This window comes from Dendropsophus ebraccatus, chromosome 6, assembly GCF_027789765.1.
Source record: "Dendropsophus ebraccatus isolate aDenEbr1 chromosome 6, aDenEbr1.pat, whole genome shotgun sequence".
NCBI classification, from domain to species: Eukaryota; Metazoa; Chordata; class Amphibia; order Anura; family Hylidae; genus Dendropsophus; species Dendropsophus ebraccatus.
This window is the reverse complement of record NC_091459.1, coordinates 150,509,754-150,524,214: the sequence shown is the minus strand read 5'-3', so window position 1 is coordinate 150,524,214 and position 14,461 is coordinate 150,509,754. Positions and strand designations below refer to the sequence as shown.

The following is a 14,461-nucleotide window of genomic DNA, read 5'->3' as shown; positions in this document are numbered from 1 at the left end:
GATAATTAAATAGTTTGCGCGAATGTGCACATAGGGATACCAAATATGTTTATTTTTATTATATTTATATTTATGTATTTTAATTTATAAAATAGGAAAAAGGGGTTAATTAAATTTTTATTAGGGGAGGGGATTTTTTATTAATGAAAAAAAATGTCTTTTACACAGTAATATGAGGTCTCCTGGGGGACTTCTATATACACGGCACTTATCTTCCATTGAGATCATTGCTTTGTATATAATAGAGCACCAATCCATTAGATCAGTGCTCTATTGGTCTATTAGAATACCGTGCTGGGATCAGCTCCATTCCGACACTGAGGCCTAAGTTGAACAGATCACCCCTCCACAATCGCATCGCGCAGGGGGGGGGGGGGGGGGGGGTGTGAGGGGATGGGTGTTCCACCCACTAGACCACCACAGAGGGGAAGAAATAGTCAGCTGCAGCTGCATCTAAGTGGCTCATTAGCGGCCACGGCGATCGAATTGCACCCGCTAATAGTAGCAGTCCCGGGCTATTAATAGCACCCGGCATTGCAGCGGTTCAGATCGGGGTCAGTCATAGGTTAGCACTATAAACTGCAGATTTTTTGCAACAGACAAGGTGGCAAAAGCCAGATGTGAATTCATACCATGCCTTGACACTGTTACTGACCAGTATATAAGAAATATATTACCACACCTTCACCACAGTGACTAATATCACAACATAGTTACCAATACCACATTCCATTACTAAAATCCAGTATACAAAGACCAATGATACCAGTATATAGGAAAAAAAATATTACCACCGCACCTCCACCACCACTATTTCCACCACATAGTGACTAATTCCACCATACCATTACTCAATCTCCCTTTACACTGATCCACACAGAGGTAGCTACCAGTGCTACACAGGCTCTGCACACCATGTAAGTTATAACAGTGCAGTTACAACCAGTGACTCACAGGCAACGTCTTCTCTTATCAGAGTCATGCACTTTTCCTCTCCATCTGGCCCGGCCATCTTTAAGACTTCTCCCGGTCACAACTCCTCTCTGTAGAATCAGCAGTTTTGCACTTTGGCAGATTTTGCGCTTACGCCATTTACCGTGCAAGATCAGGAATGTGATAATTAAATAGTTTGCGCGAATGTGCACATAGGGATACCAAATATGTTTATTTTTATTATATTTATATTTATGTATTTTAATTTATAAAATAGGAAAAAGGGGTTAATTAAATTTTTATTAGGGGAGGGGATTTTTTATTAATGAAAAAAAATGTCTTTTACACAGTAATATGAGGTCTCCTGGGGGACTTCTATATACACGGCACTTATCTTCCATTGAGATCATTGCTTTGTATATAATAGAGCACCAATCCATTAGATCAGTGCTCTATTGGTCTATTAGAATACCGTGCTGGGATCAGCTCCATTCCGACACTGAGGCCTAAGTTGAACAGATCACCCCTCCACAATCGCATCGCGCAGGGGGGGGGGGGTGAGGGGATGGGTGTTCCACCCACTAGACCACCACAGAGGGGCATCTAAGTGGCTCATTAGCGGCCACGGCGATCGAATTGCACCCGCTAATAGTAGCAGTCCCGGGCTATTAATAGCACCCGGCATTGCAGCGGTTCAGATCGGGGTCACTGGGTGGCCCCCCTCTGAACTCCTCTACTTAACCCAAGGCTGTTACGTGCTGGGTCGTAAGAGGGTTAAATAAGCTAAAAAAGCAAATTGCCATTGTCCTTTAAGTCCTCCCCTGTTAACCTGGGAAGAGGGGTTGGAGTGGCCACTTTCTTATTGGCTGCAAGGCTTCATATGACCAAGTGTTAGGATAGGGACAGGAAGACACAAGGACAGTTAAGCCCTGACACTGACAAATGCCCCTCTGTCCCTACCTACTTGCCTTAGATGCCCTAAAAGGCAAGGGACAACTGGACGGCAGTCCCTGATCTTATTCATCCAAATTGCAACACAGAACAACACAAGACAATACACAATACAATTAAAGGGGTAGTACGGCGCTCAGAAATTATTCACAGAATAACACACATTACAAAGTTATACAACTTTGTAATGTATGTTATGTCTGTGAATCGCCCCATTCCCCGTGTCCCACCACCCCCACCCGTGTACCCGGAAGTGTTGGTGCATTGTACATTACCTGATCCGTGTCGAGGGCCGTCCACCATCTTGTACCAAACGTAATCTTCGGACGGACGGCCAAGTCGCTGCCGCCCGTCCCCCCTCCGCTGCGTCACAACTGTGCTCAGCCGCGATTGGCTGAGCACAGTTATGCTCAGCCAATCGCGGCTGAGCATCGGATGACACTGCAGAGGGTGGCCGGCATTCGGAACAGCCGGAGCTGTTCGCCGGCCGCCCGAAGAAGACGTCACTGGCTGAAGATCGGAGACAGGTGTCGGCACGTTACAGGTATGTATAGCGCACCACACTTCCGGGTACACGGGTGGGGGTGGGGGGGACATGGGGAAGGGGGCCATTCACAGACATAACATACATTACAAAGTTGTATAACTTTGTAATGTGTGTTAGTCTGTGAATAATTCTTTACCGCCGCACTACCCCTTTAAGGGAGAGTCAGAAGTCCAAGTAAAAAAAACAAACGATCAGCAAAGTGAAAAATAGTGTCCAAGGGGGTAGTCACAGGGTCAGAAGCGGAAGTCAGGCTACCGGAATACAAATGCAGGAAAACGCTAGGTCAAGATACACTAGTAAACTTTGCACTATCGCAGGCAAGGAACATGAGACAAGGAAAGGAACCAGCCCCAGAAGTGATTGAGGCTGAGACTCCAGGTCTGGCCCACTTGCTGACAGCTGACTGGTATGTCAGCTGTCAGTCACATAAACTTTAATTACATACATCTTATGCCGATAAGCCGGGCGTGGTGAAACCTCGGCTGCAGCTACATCAGAGGAAAGGGTCTCAGCAGTATAGCAGCAGGCCGGCTGCTAGGGACGCAACACCAGGAGCCAGGCACGCGGCTCGGCTACTGACACCAAGGTCCTCTATCCTTATGCAGAAGATACAAAAAAATATTCACCCTCTGCAGTGCAAAAATACTTCAGTGTATGGAAGAAATCAGAATGTATTTTTTAAGAAAAACTTTAACAGCAATTTACAGGACCCAGATACAGTTATGTAGCCACCCGACACTTGTACATTAGGTGGCTTTTTATTTGTCATCAGGAAATATTATAGCCTGTAGATGAACCTCATCAAAGACTCAGAAGGTGTGAGGTCCTCGTTTTGGAGCCACAGATATATAATTGATCTTATCAGAAAATAACTATTTATATTTGAGTTTTTAGGATCAAAGTCTCAACCACAGAGGTTGCGGCCTCCACTGGTTATTACAATTTACATGACCAAAACCTTTGTTGCCTCCAAGGCACTCTCGTCTGTTCTTCTCCGGCCTCAGAATAATGATGTAACATTTTGGGAGGAAGATGCAACCCAGGAGTCCAGCACTGGAGGCCAAGATGGCAAATACCTGGACGGCGACAGTATATTTACCACTGGTGCTCAGATAGGCCGGGATGAAGGAGATCCAGACACAGCAGAGGATCAGCATGCTGAAGGTGATCAGTTTGGCCTCGTTGTAGCTGCCTGGAAGGTTCCTTGCCAGAAAGGCCACAAAGAAACTTACTGTGGCCAAGAAGCCCATGAACCCTAAAGTCATGTAGAAGAATAACTTATGTCCCTCATTACACTCAAATATTATCTTATGGTTTTCTATCTGAGTGTTCAGTGCCGGGAAAGGGGGAGACTTGTAAAGCCAAACAGAACAGATTAGAATCTGAAGCCCGGAGCAGATTCCCACAACGTGACGTGGGATTATAGGACCCAACCATCTCCTCAGAGGACTGTCCAGTCTGGTGGCTTCAAATGCCAGGATTACCATGATAGTCTTAGCCAGGACTGAGGAGATGCTGATGGAGAAGACCACACTGAAGAAGGTCTGTCTCAGGAGGCAGGTAACCGTAGATGGCTGACCGATGAAGACCAAGCAGCAGAGGAAGCAGAGAATGAGGGACGTCAGTAAGATGTAGCTGAGCTCCCGGTTGGTGGCTTTGATGATTGGCGTGTCTTTGAACCTAATGAAAGTCAGTAAAATGGATAAACCCAAAGAAGAGGATATGGAGGCCATCGACACCAGAATATGTCCCAGTGGTTCTTGATAGGACAAGAATTCTATGGTTTTTGGGACACACCTGTTTCGATCTTCATTCGACCACTGGTCTTGGGGACATCTGAAGCACGCGACCGCATCTAAACAACAAAGCCTATGTTAGTTATGGCATATGTAGATTAGCTGGAGTTTGGTTTCTAGGGACAAGTCCTGAGTGTGATTATTGATAACTAAACTGTGTAGTTATTTTTTGTTTCTTGTTCTGTCAGACTGTAAGGCTCCCTATCTGAGAGGAGTCATTAAAGGTTACATTATTATAAAAGAGTAATGTCATTTATATGTTCTCACGTACAGCCACTAGGGGGCGGCAGACGCAAAACAAATAAATGTAACCTGCCCAACGAGTGACTGTAAATGTATTAGACTTCATCTGCTCCATTATAACCTGTACCTACACGGAATGGCCACCTCATTAGAGACCCCCATCACATAGAGCTTTGGAGCACTTTTACTCTTTCTCCTTTATTTTCATTTGTCGTAAATTAGGTGATGGAATCATTTTGCAGGAATATCTGACCATTACACATTAGATGGAGGTCCTGACTTGCTCTGCACAACCCCCCGGAGATGTTCTTTACAATTAAAGGGGTCATCCATCTAAGAGCGAAAAAGTGAAATGCTGACTGCTCTTATTAAACAAGCCCCGTGAGTATTCTGAGCCGTCTCCTGTCTTTCTAGCTGCCTTCGTTCCTGAGTTACAAGTTTTTTTAAAAGCTGATCTATATCCAAAATGGCGCTGGCCAAGAAACTACATTTCCCATCATGCATCTGCCTGATTGGTCCATTTGTGTACTCACTCCCTTAGCTTTCTTTCCTGCCCACTGCTGGACTGTTTTTTTTACTGATTTAGTATCACATCACCCCAACATGTATTCCATACTAGCTGATGATATGGCAGAGCTGACGCGCGGATGGTGTAGCAGAGCTTAGGCGCGCATGGTGTAGCTGACCTGAGGGTGTAGCTATGTGCTGCATAACTGGCATCTGTTTACCAGGGGTGGAAGGTGTAGTGTAGGTTTAGATCTCTGTTTGCTGACTGTGAATGCATTCTATACCTATATATATCTGTGACACAAAAACAGGACATATACTGTACCTGCATTCACTGACAGCAAGCAGAGATATTACAGAAACCTAGGCATGGGACACACGTAAGTCTATGGAAGCAACACAGGTGCATGAAGATGATACAGATGATGTCTTTAAGTCAACAGACAGCTAACCCCAACCCCATAGAGGGGATCACATGTTCTGTGTCTACAAAGGGAGGGGGAGAGAGAGTTGAGCATGGTCAGAGTGGACACAGAGTAGAGGATTTTACACATCCAGAGCGGATAAGAATGAGAAAAAAAACAGGGAAAGGGAGCAAAATCGGTTATTCATGTATATTAGACATAGGGTGGTATTGGGAAGGGGGATCATTTAGAATATTGTCTTTGTTACCTAGATAAACCCTTTAATGCCCCTATTCCACGAGTCGTTTGGAGGAGCAAACGAGCGCTATTAGCGCTCGTTTGCTCCTCGTTCCCCGCTCGCTGCCGCCGCTATTCAACGCGGCTGCAGCGAGCGGGTGAGTGCGGGAGGGGCTGCTCGGAGGATCGCTGATCGTCCGGGCAGCCCATAGGATATAGCAGCATCTGCTGCCGACGCTCCTATTCAACGGAGTGACGGCAGCAGATCGCTGCTATATCAGTCTCTTGTTTTTCAACATGTTGAAAAACAAGCGACTGCAACGATCAGCCGACATGAACGATGTCGGCTGATCGTTGCACTCTATTCCACGGGACGAATATTGTTCGTAGCGGCCAATATCGGCCGAATACAAACGATATTGCTCCTTTAAACGACCCGTGGAATAGGGGCTTTAGATCTGGGGATTGACTGTGAAGGCTGAGAAAGCAAGGAAAACTCATGGTCATATTCCTGGAGCCAATCCATTATTATATGACCCTTGTGGATTATGCTTTGTCCTTCCACAGTTCTCAGACAAGCCCTCGTGACCAAACATAAATCCACAGGTAACAGGAGTGAGAGTGCACAAAAACAAATTTCCCCCCATCAATACACCTCCCCCAACATCCAGAACTGTGTTCACCTGACCGGAAGGGTTAATCAATTCATGCTGCATGTGACAGATTCCCCACAAATATCTGGATCCATCTGACCAGCCATGTTTCTCCTCAGAGATCTGGATCCATCTGACCAGCCATGTTTCTTCACAGAGATGTGGATCCATCTGTCTGGCCATGTTTCTCCTCAGAGATGTGGATCCATCTGACCAGCCATGTTTCTTCACAGAGATTTGGATCCATCTGACCAGCCATGTTTCTTCACAGAGATTTGGATCCATCTGTCCAGCCATGTTTCTTCGCAGATATCTGGATCCATCTGTCCGGCCATGTTTCTTCACAGTGATTTGGATCCATCTGTCCAGCCATGTTTCTTCACAGAGATTTGGATCCATCTGTCCAGCCATGTTTCTTCACAGATATCTGGATCCATCTGACCGGCCATGTTTCTTTGCAGATATCTGGATCCATCTGTCCGGCCATGTTTCTTCTCAGAGATGTGGATCCATCTGACCAGCCATGTTTCTTCACAGATATTTGAATCCATCTGTCCAGCCATGTTTCTCCTCAGAGATCTGGATCCATCTTTCCAGCCATGTTTCTCCACAGAGTTCTGGATCCATCTGACCAATCATATTTTCCTCAAGGAACTAAAACCATCTGACCGGCCATGTTTTCCCACAGAGATCTGGATTAACCTGACCAGCTAGGTTTCTATATAGAGATCCAGATCTATCTGACTGTCCATGCTTCTCCACAGAGATCTTGACCCATCTGACCGGCCATGTTTCTCCTCAGAGATCTGGATCCATCTGTCCGGCCATGTTTCTCCACAGAGGTCTGGATCCATCTGACCAGCCATATTTCCCTCAAGGAACTAAAACCATCTGACTGTCCATGCTTCTCCACAGAGATCTGGATCCATCTGACTGGACATGTTTCTCCAGAGATCTTGACCCATCTGACCGGCCATGTTTCTCCAGAGATCTGGATTCAACTGACCCGCCATGTTTCTCTCTAGAGATTGGGATCCATCTGATCTGCCATGTTTCTCCACAGAGATCTGGATCCATCTGATCTGCCATGTTTCTCCACAGAGATCTGGATTTGTCAGACACAAGTGTTGTATTTCTGATAGTACTCCATCTGTTCATTAAGATTAGCATTACACCTCCCCCAGCATCCAGAATTGTCTTCACCTGAACGGAAGGGTTAATCAATTCATGCTGCATGTGACAGATTTACCACAAAGATCTGGATCCATCTGACCGGCCATGTTTCTCTATAGAGATCTGAATTCATCTGACTGTCCATGTTTCTCCACAGACATCTGGATCCATCTGACCGCCCATGTTTCTCCACAGAGATCTGGATCCATCTGACCGTCCATGTTTCTCCACAGAGATCTGGATCCATCCGACAGGCTATATTTCTCCACAGAGATCTGGATTCATCTGACCAGCCATGTTTCTCCACAGAGATCTGGATCCATCTGACCAACCATGTTTCTCCATAGAGATCTGGATCCATCTGACCAGCCATGTTTCTCCACAGAGATCTGGATCCATCTGACCAGCCATGTTTCTCCATAGAGATCTGGATATGTCAGACACAAGCGTTGTATTCATGACAGTACTCCACCTGTTGAATGGGATGGTTCCTGACATCCTCCTCTGATTCCCTCAACAATAAGTTGTTTCCATCCACATAATCCTTTTTTTTATTATTGCTGTTAGTTGTTTCTCTGTCACTCCTTTCTTCATATACTCCCAGCAGTGTTGCTTCACAATAACCCCCAAAGGTGGCAGTAATTTTGACTTAAAACATGAAAGGTCAGGGGTCTAATAAAGTGGTCATTCAGTGTATATCTTAAACTAGGTTTGTGTGTCTAGATATTGCAGATGTCACATGTAACTACTGACCTGTACTATTAGATATCTCTCCAGCTGAGCATGGGACACAGTCAAAACAGCAGGGTGGTTGTCCTAGTCTGGTGACCCTCCTGGAGCCGGGGCCACAGCTGTTACTGCACACGGACTCTGGGACCTGTGTATAGAGACAGCAGTAAGATGTAGAGAAAACCTTGGTACCCGACAGAAGTAAATATGAGCAAACTGCATCTTTCAAAAAAGTGTCACTGTGGATGGCTTGAAAAAGTCATTTGCCTTGAAAACAGCTGAAAAATACTTAGTCTCAGTCTCAGTGTTATATGGGACTTTTAAGGTTCTTGGCCAGAGTTCCTCACTGGTTATAAATAGAGATGAGCGAACCTGCCGGATTTCTGGTTCGTACGAACCAGAAATCTCGGCATCTGACTCCCGCTGTCTGCTGGCTCTGTGCAGCGGGTGGATACAGCGTAAGAAACGCCTAGAAAACTGGGATACAGCCTATGGCATTTTAGCTCCTCTAAGAGATCATGGCTGGAAGGTATCATATCAGACAGAATCATTTGCCTTGGAGAAGGGTCTGGGATGTTTAGTGCACATCAGGGTTCAGGTTGCATCTCTGACTTCCCCCTTCCCCAAGTCCCTTTTGGTTACCTACCCATTTTTTTCCTCTCTGTGATGATGAGGACAGGTAAATAGACTTTGTTATGACTCCCTGTGACTCTTCAAAGCTATGAATCTGGTTCTGTAGGTATGGAAGTTATTTAAGATTCCATATTTGAAGCTGTGATGATGATGGTTTTCTCCCCTGCTGGAACCAGAGAGCAGTCTGGTTCTCTCCACGAGGTGAAGAGACGGCCGTCTCCACGCCAATAAACACTGCATATTGCAACACATGAATCGGCCCCAAGCCAAATGCTTTACATAAAACACTATTCTCATATGTGAAACCTTTACTGTAAGCATACATATAGTAGCAAAACACACATATAATATAACTTAAAACCTTATATGAATACAAACAAACCGTCCATATTCCTCACCCCGCCACACACCTTTTAAGAGATGGCAAAGGAAAGGGCCCCCCAGGTAATCTCCCAACCATCTCCATGCTCTTTCTCTCTGACAGGACAATTCATCAGTACTGAGACACACATCTTTGACCAAGTCACATGAATGAAGGTCAGCCGACCTCTCACACAAATATCAATTACATCACAATAACTGATGGGTATAACCACGGAGCTCTAAGTAATGGCACAGTAGACATCTCACAAACTTAAGAAAAGTTCCCTTTCCTCCCAAAATTAAGAAGCATCTCATGAGGGGGGGTTGTCCTGATCATCCAACTACTATTGACATCTGGGGGAAGGGAGGTTGGGGGTTCAGTTTTGATATTGACGTAACTGTCATCTTTTACCCCTCTGACAACCAGTCCATTGTCAAATGACCCCAGTGATCCAGATGAATCCGCTGAACTTTTGCCATCTCATAATCGATCTGGGTAGTCCATATTAACAAGGGCTCCAACTGTTCCTACCATTTCCATGGTTTCAGCCACACAATTTACAATCTCTACATCTGAGAAAAGCCTCCCAAGGCAAGCACACCAACAGTTCCAGTTCTTGTAGTTTCTATCCTAGACTTCTTGATCTTTTGCGCAGTTGCGGCTGGTCCCCACCTAAACTCTCAAAGCGCAATTTCAGGCCGAAATCTCTGCTCTTCATTGGTCGCCAAACAAAAAGATAGAGAAGAAAAACAAGAAAGGGGAGGGGAACTGTTTGCACATATGTCTATAGGACAAAAATCAAGTACTGTGTTTGTCTTCTATGCCGGTCTACCTCGCAAGGATTCCACCAGCATTTAGTGTTAGGAATAATTCTGTAAACCAGACACTATAGCATAACCATACAAAAATAGGGATATCCCATAGCTGTCAACCAATTATGTCATGTAACTGGCCGTGGACCTCAGCTGCGCCCACTGAGTTACACGACTGAAGGGGACCAAGGGGATTGAGGATGTTGGGGGTTCAGCTGAGATGTAGTAGCCCTACAGGTTGATTCACCTCGCACACACATGCTTTTACACCCTGCTCGTGGACCATAACTTAAACATTATTTGCCACCTGCAGTGACGCCTTCAGCACACCGCGACACCAGACAACTATTTTGCTATGAACACTCCCCATTCACTGACCAACACAAGCACAAAACTTTCATGCGTCCAGACCCACTGGCCACTGTCATACCCGTGACCCGCCAGTTGCTGCCAGATACACAAACATGAAAAATAAAGAATTAAAAAAGCGAGCCTTGGTGTAACTAATGGCTGCTGCCTTGCATTATATACAATATACTACACAGTTTTTTATAAAGTTAAACCGCAGTTTTTGCATAGTTCAGAAACTGGCAGCCCTCCAGGTTGGACCAAAAGGTTTCCAGATATTTTGGACATAATGTTCGAACGTGGACTGTATACTGTACTATTCATTCTTAAGATGTGTTTCGAGAATAATATATACACTAATATAAATAACCAATGTGATCCAGAACAGCCAATCACTTTTCTTACCTGGGAGAACTTGTCATTCCAAAGAATCTGGCTGCTATTGATGAGAACCTTATGGCTGAGAGTAAATGACCCCACCGTCATCAGCTGGAAGTGTCCATTAAGGACCTGGATTGTTATGATGTCATACGATGCCAAAACGTCTCCATTGGCATCAAAAGTGAAAATTTCTCCAGAATGAGCCCGAAATGGCGTCTTCTTTAAAGACTGTAGAACCTGTAGATCCATGAAAAGTTACTGAGCAATATCACAGTGACAATTGAGAAGGTCGAGAAGATTGACCATCTGCAACAGTGATTTCTTATGGCCTATTGGACTTATCTCAGATAATTTGCATATTGAGTGTGCAGGTGCATCGGTGGCTAGATCTCCCCAGTGTGACCGGCACTGGAAGTGGGACACTAGGTATGTCCCACTCCCTGGTATGTATGCAGGGCCCTGTCCAGGGGTGGGGTGGATTCGGGGTGCTGCCCAGGGTGTCAGGTTCCCTTTAACATACCTATAGAAGACCCTCTATATCACGCTTGCAAAAATTATACATCCATATTTCTCTTGGCAAAGATTATGCACTCATATTTAACACTTCTTACCTTCCATGGTTGTATATTAGTGACATTGCCACATGGCTGGTGATTTCCTCCTGATGGGCACTGAAGTAATGCATGTAGGGCATGAGCATAGGCATATACAGCCAGGTAGGCATGGTAAGTGTAGCTGAGGTCAAAGGTCTCGAATAAAGAAGGTATCATCGTCTTCAGATCTTCATCCTCGCTACAGAGCGGCCCCTGGGTGTCAGCATGTGTTGTGTTTTTGTTGAATTCTCCATTTCTCCAGGTGCAGTTAAAAGCAGTTTCCCAAAATGGCTTTATAAAGGGATGTGAGTGGTACAAGGAAGGGTGTAAGCTTTGTAGGAATGTCTCAAATCCTGGCATCTGCCCGGTATTAGGCATTAACCCAATGGTCCCATTTAAGACCTTCAGAGATTTTTTGGAGAAAAGCCCAGGTGTTATTATAAATGATGCGGAGGAAATGAAGATCTTCCCAGTCACTCCCTCATCATACATGGCATCAAGGAGAAACTTCACGTGGGGCTCTGTGCTGTGGAGAATGATGATGTTTACAGAGCTTTCCCTTATAACATCCACCACCCTTAGGACTTGCCTCTTTGAGTAGCTCAGGTGGATCTTTTCAGCAAAGGCGACGCAGCTTCCACTTTTTTCTACTTCGGCCCTTATCACTCGCCCACCAAGCTCTCCTACATCATTGTCTACAATCACCATCCCCACCCAAGTCCAACCAAACTGGCCGATCAACTGAGACAGAGCGATGTGCTGAAACATGTTATTGGGCACCGTGCGGAGGAAGGACGGGAAGTTCACTTTATCACTCAGTGCTGAAGAGGAGGCTCCATAACTGATCTGCAAGAAATGTTACAGCCAGAATATTAGACTTTTGTTGGATAGGCCATGCCTAACTGGATGCTTGTACAATCACTCTAGGTGACTATGGAGGGTTCTATTTTTTTATATGCTGAAAACTGCCCAGTTTTACAAATGTTGCAGATGTTCTACAGGGATGTAAGGTTTGTTTTGTTCCTCCTGCAGCCTCTTCGCTCTACCCTTGTGTCTTGGTCTTTCTGAAGCCCCTACGATGTATCTGGGACTTCCTATAACTTCTACATTCTATACTAAGGTGGTGAGTGTAAAAACGAGCAAGCTTGTGTTTGCTGGTTGTTGGCTTTTGGAGATTGGGCATATTCCCATGGGTCATCAAGGCTTGTTAAAAAAAGAACAGGGAGTTAGATGCTGCTTGCCATTGCCCATTGTGTTATAAAGGACTTGGTGATACACAGGTCCTTACTGCACATTACCCCCCCCCCCTAAGATAAGGATTGGGCGTGGGGGGAATTTTGAGAGATGGTCTGGTGAATTTTATTTTTTTTAATATATGTAGACGTGACATATGCCTATAACAATAAAAATGGTTAAAGTAAACAAAACTGAGAACAAAAGGACTGCAGAAATAATTGTGTTACCTGTGGGTAAAAATGAACCCCCAAGATTCGAGCTATAGGAAGAGACAAGGCTGATACCACATCTCCAATGATCCCGGCTATAACTGAGGTCTTGCGGCAGTCATAACAGGGGACGGGGTTTCCAGTACCGGACATCAGGGACATTGCCCCTCCGATGGCCCGCAGCTCTGACATACAGGAGTGGACAAGACTGAAGCCGATAGTGATGTTAGGCAGAAGGTCCAGGGAATTGTTAATTTCATTGATTGCAAATATAAGGCCAAGAACATCCCTGTAATATCGAATGTGAAACCTGTAAAAGACACCAAGATAAAGGATGAATAGTTTACACACTAATATCTGTATCCCATGAGTGCCTGATGGACCTACCCATAATATTCTAGATAAAGAGGAAGAAGATACTGGATGAAAGTTTATACAGAATTTTCGACCCCTTAAGTCAACACCAAAAGTCAATAAGAAATTGATGACTCATTTGAGGTGTTTGATTTTCTTCCTACATGTGTGAAGCTCCTTCACACATCATTCATAGTAGAAGACCTAGAAGATGATGCTTTATCTCCCTAGTTTTTGATCTGTGCTGTTTAACTCTGCCATTCACAGAATTAGTAATGATCTACTGTCATTGAGTTTATATGATCCATCCCATGTATCTATAGCCCAGGAATAACAGGCTATATCTATATCTGTGTAACCTCTTACCCTTTACAGGACACAGGCTGAGGCCAATCATGGAAACTCGGCTGTGAGAATTCATATCCAGAGTAGACCAGGAAAAGACCCCCAAGAAGAACATCTCCGGGCTGGGTGAAGGGATCCATCTCCCAGCCCCGTAGTCTGCAGCCGAGGGCTTGCTCCATAGACAGGGGTAAGGAGAAGAGGAAGAGGAGGAGTCTGATCATTGGCTTTTTTTTCTCTGTAAAAATGCCAATGATGGAGTTTTCAGGAGGTGGAGGAGATGTCTGGAGCCGTTGACTAGTCGTCCTGTACTCTCTATTCTGAGGAGATAATTGTCCAGGTCTTGTAGATTCTTTAAAGTAATATATAACTATGAATAACCAATGAACCACTGTGTAATGATCCTGTGGATAACAGTGAGCTCAACTATACGCAATATATATCCAAGCATAACTATTGGCTTGTCCCAACAACGGTGATCTTCTCACTTCTCCACCAGTGCCAGAGTGAAGATAACCCGACCATAGATCCTGAGGAGGTCAAAAAGCAATGGGTGGACTGCAGGACAAAGTAGGATGAGAAGAATTAGGGTCAGTATAGAGGCCTGCCTATAATCATCTATACCAGGTTCCCTTATCCATAATGGAGAGATTCTCCAGAGACTGGTATTATACCGAGGGAAAAGGAAAATGTGGTGCAGATCATCAGTAATACTTCCGATTGTAAGCTTAACGTCCATGAGGGGCCCATAAGGGACAATATACAGGAATATGGAGCTGGTTGTAGTATAAGTGATAGCCAGCAAGGTTATACTATGGTGAATAGAAGTTCGGACTGAGGGAAGCTGTGTAAATAGTATATGTGGGCGGGCTTTGTAGTGGACATGATGGAAACCTTTATATATGTTACAGGAGGAAGAAGGGAAAGGGAGGACATGATGGAAACCTTTATATATATATATAGTTACATAGTTAATACGGTTGAAAAAAGACACATGTCCATCAAGTTCAACCAAG

At 44.8% G+C, this 14,461-nt stretch overlaps 1 protein-coding gene across 1 annotated transcript; it reads right to left on the bottom strand.

The window, feature by feature from the left end:
• Window positions 1–3,327: 3,327 nt before the first annotated feature.
• On the bottom strand, window positions 3,328–13,588 carry LOC138795369 (extracellular calcium-sensing receptor-like). Its single transcript, XM_069974354.1, has 6 exons — window positions 13,470–13,588; window positions 12,768–13,059; window positions 11,323–12,150; window positions 10,736–10,948; window positions 8,198–8,321; window positions 3,328–4,286 (listed from the first exon to the last, which is right to left on the bottom strand). Exons 1-6 carry the CDS (start codon window positions 13,586–13,588, stop codon window positions 3,328–3,330), a joined length of 2,535 nt encoding a protein of 844 aa, XP_069830455.1.
• Between the last annotated feature and the right edge of the window lie 873 nt (window positions 13,589–14,461).

Excerpts from the sequence above, each read along its gene's own strand:
- LOC138795369 (XM_069974354.1), bottom strand. The coding sequence starts at position 13,588 with ATGGATCCCTTCACCCAGCCCGGAGATGTTCTTCTTGGGGGTCTTTTC. Across the intron at positions 12,151-12,767 it reads GGGTTCATTTTTACCCACAG|ATCAGTTATGGAGCCTCCTC; the intron begins GTAACACAATTA and ends CATTTCTTGCAG. Across the intron at positions 4,287-8,197 it reads AGAGATATCTAATAGTACAG|ATGCGGTCGCGTGCTTCAGA; the intron begins GTCAGTAGTTAC and ends TTTGTTGTTTAG.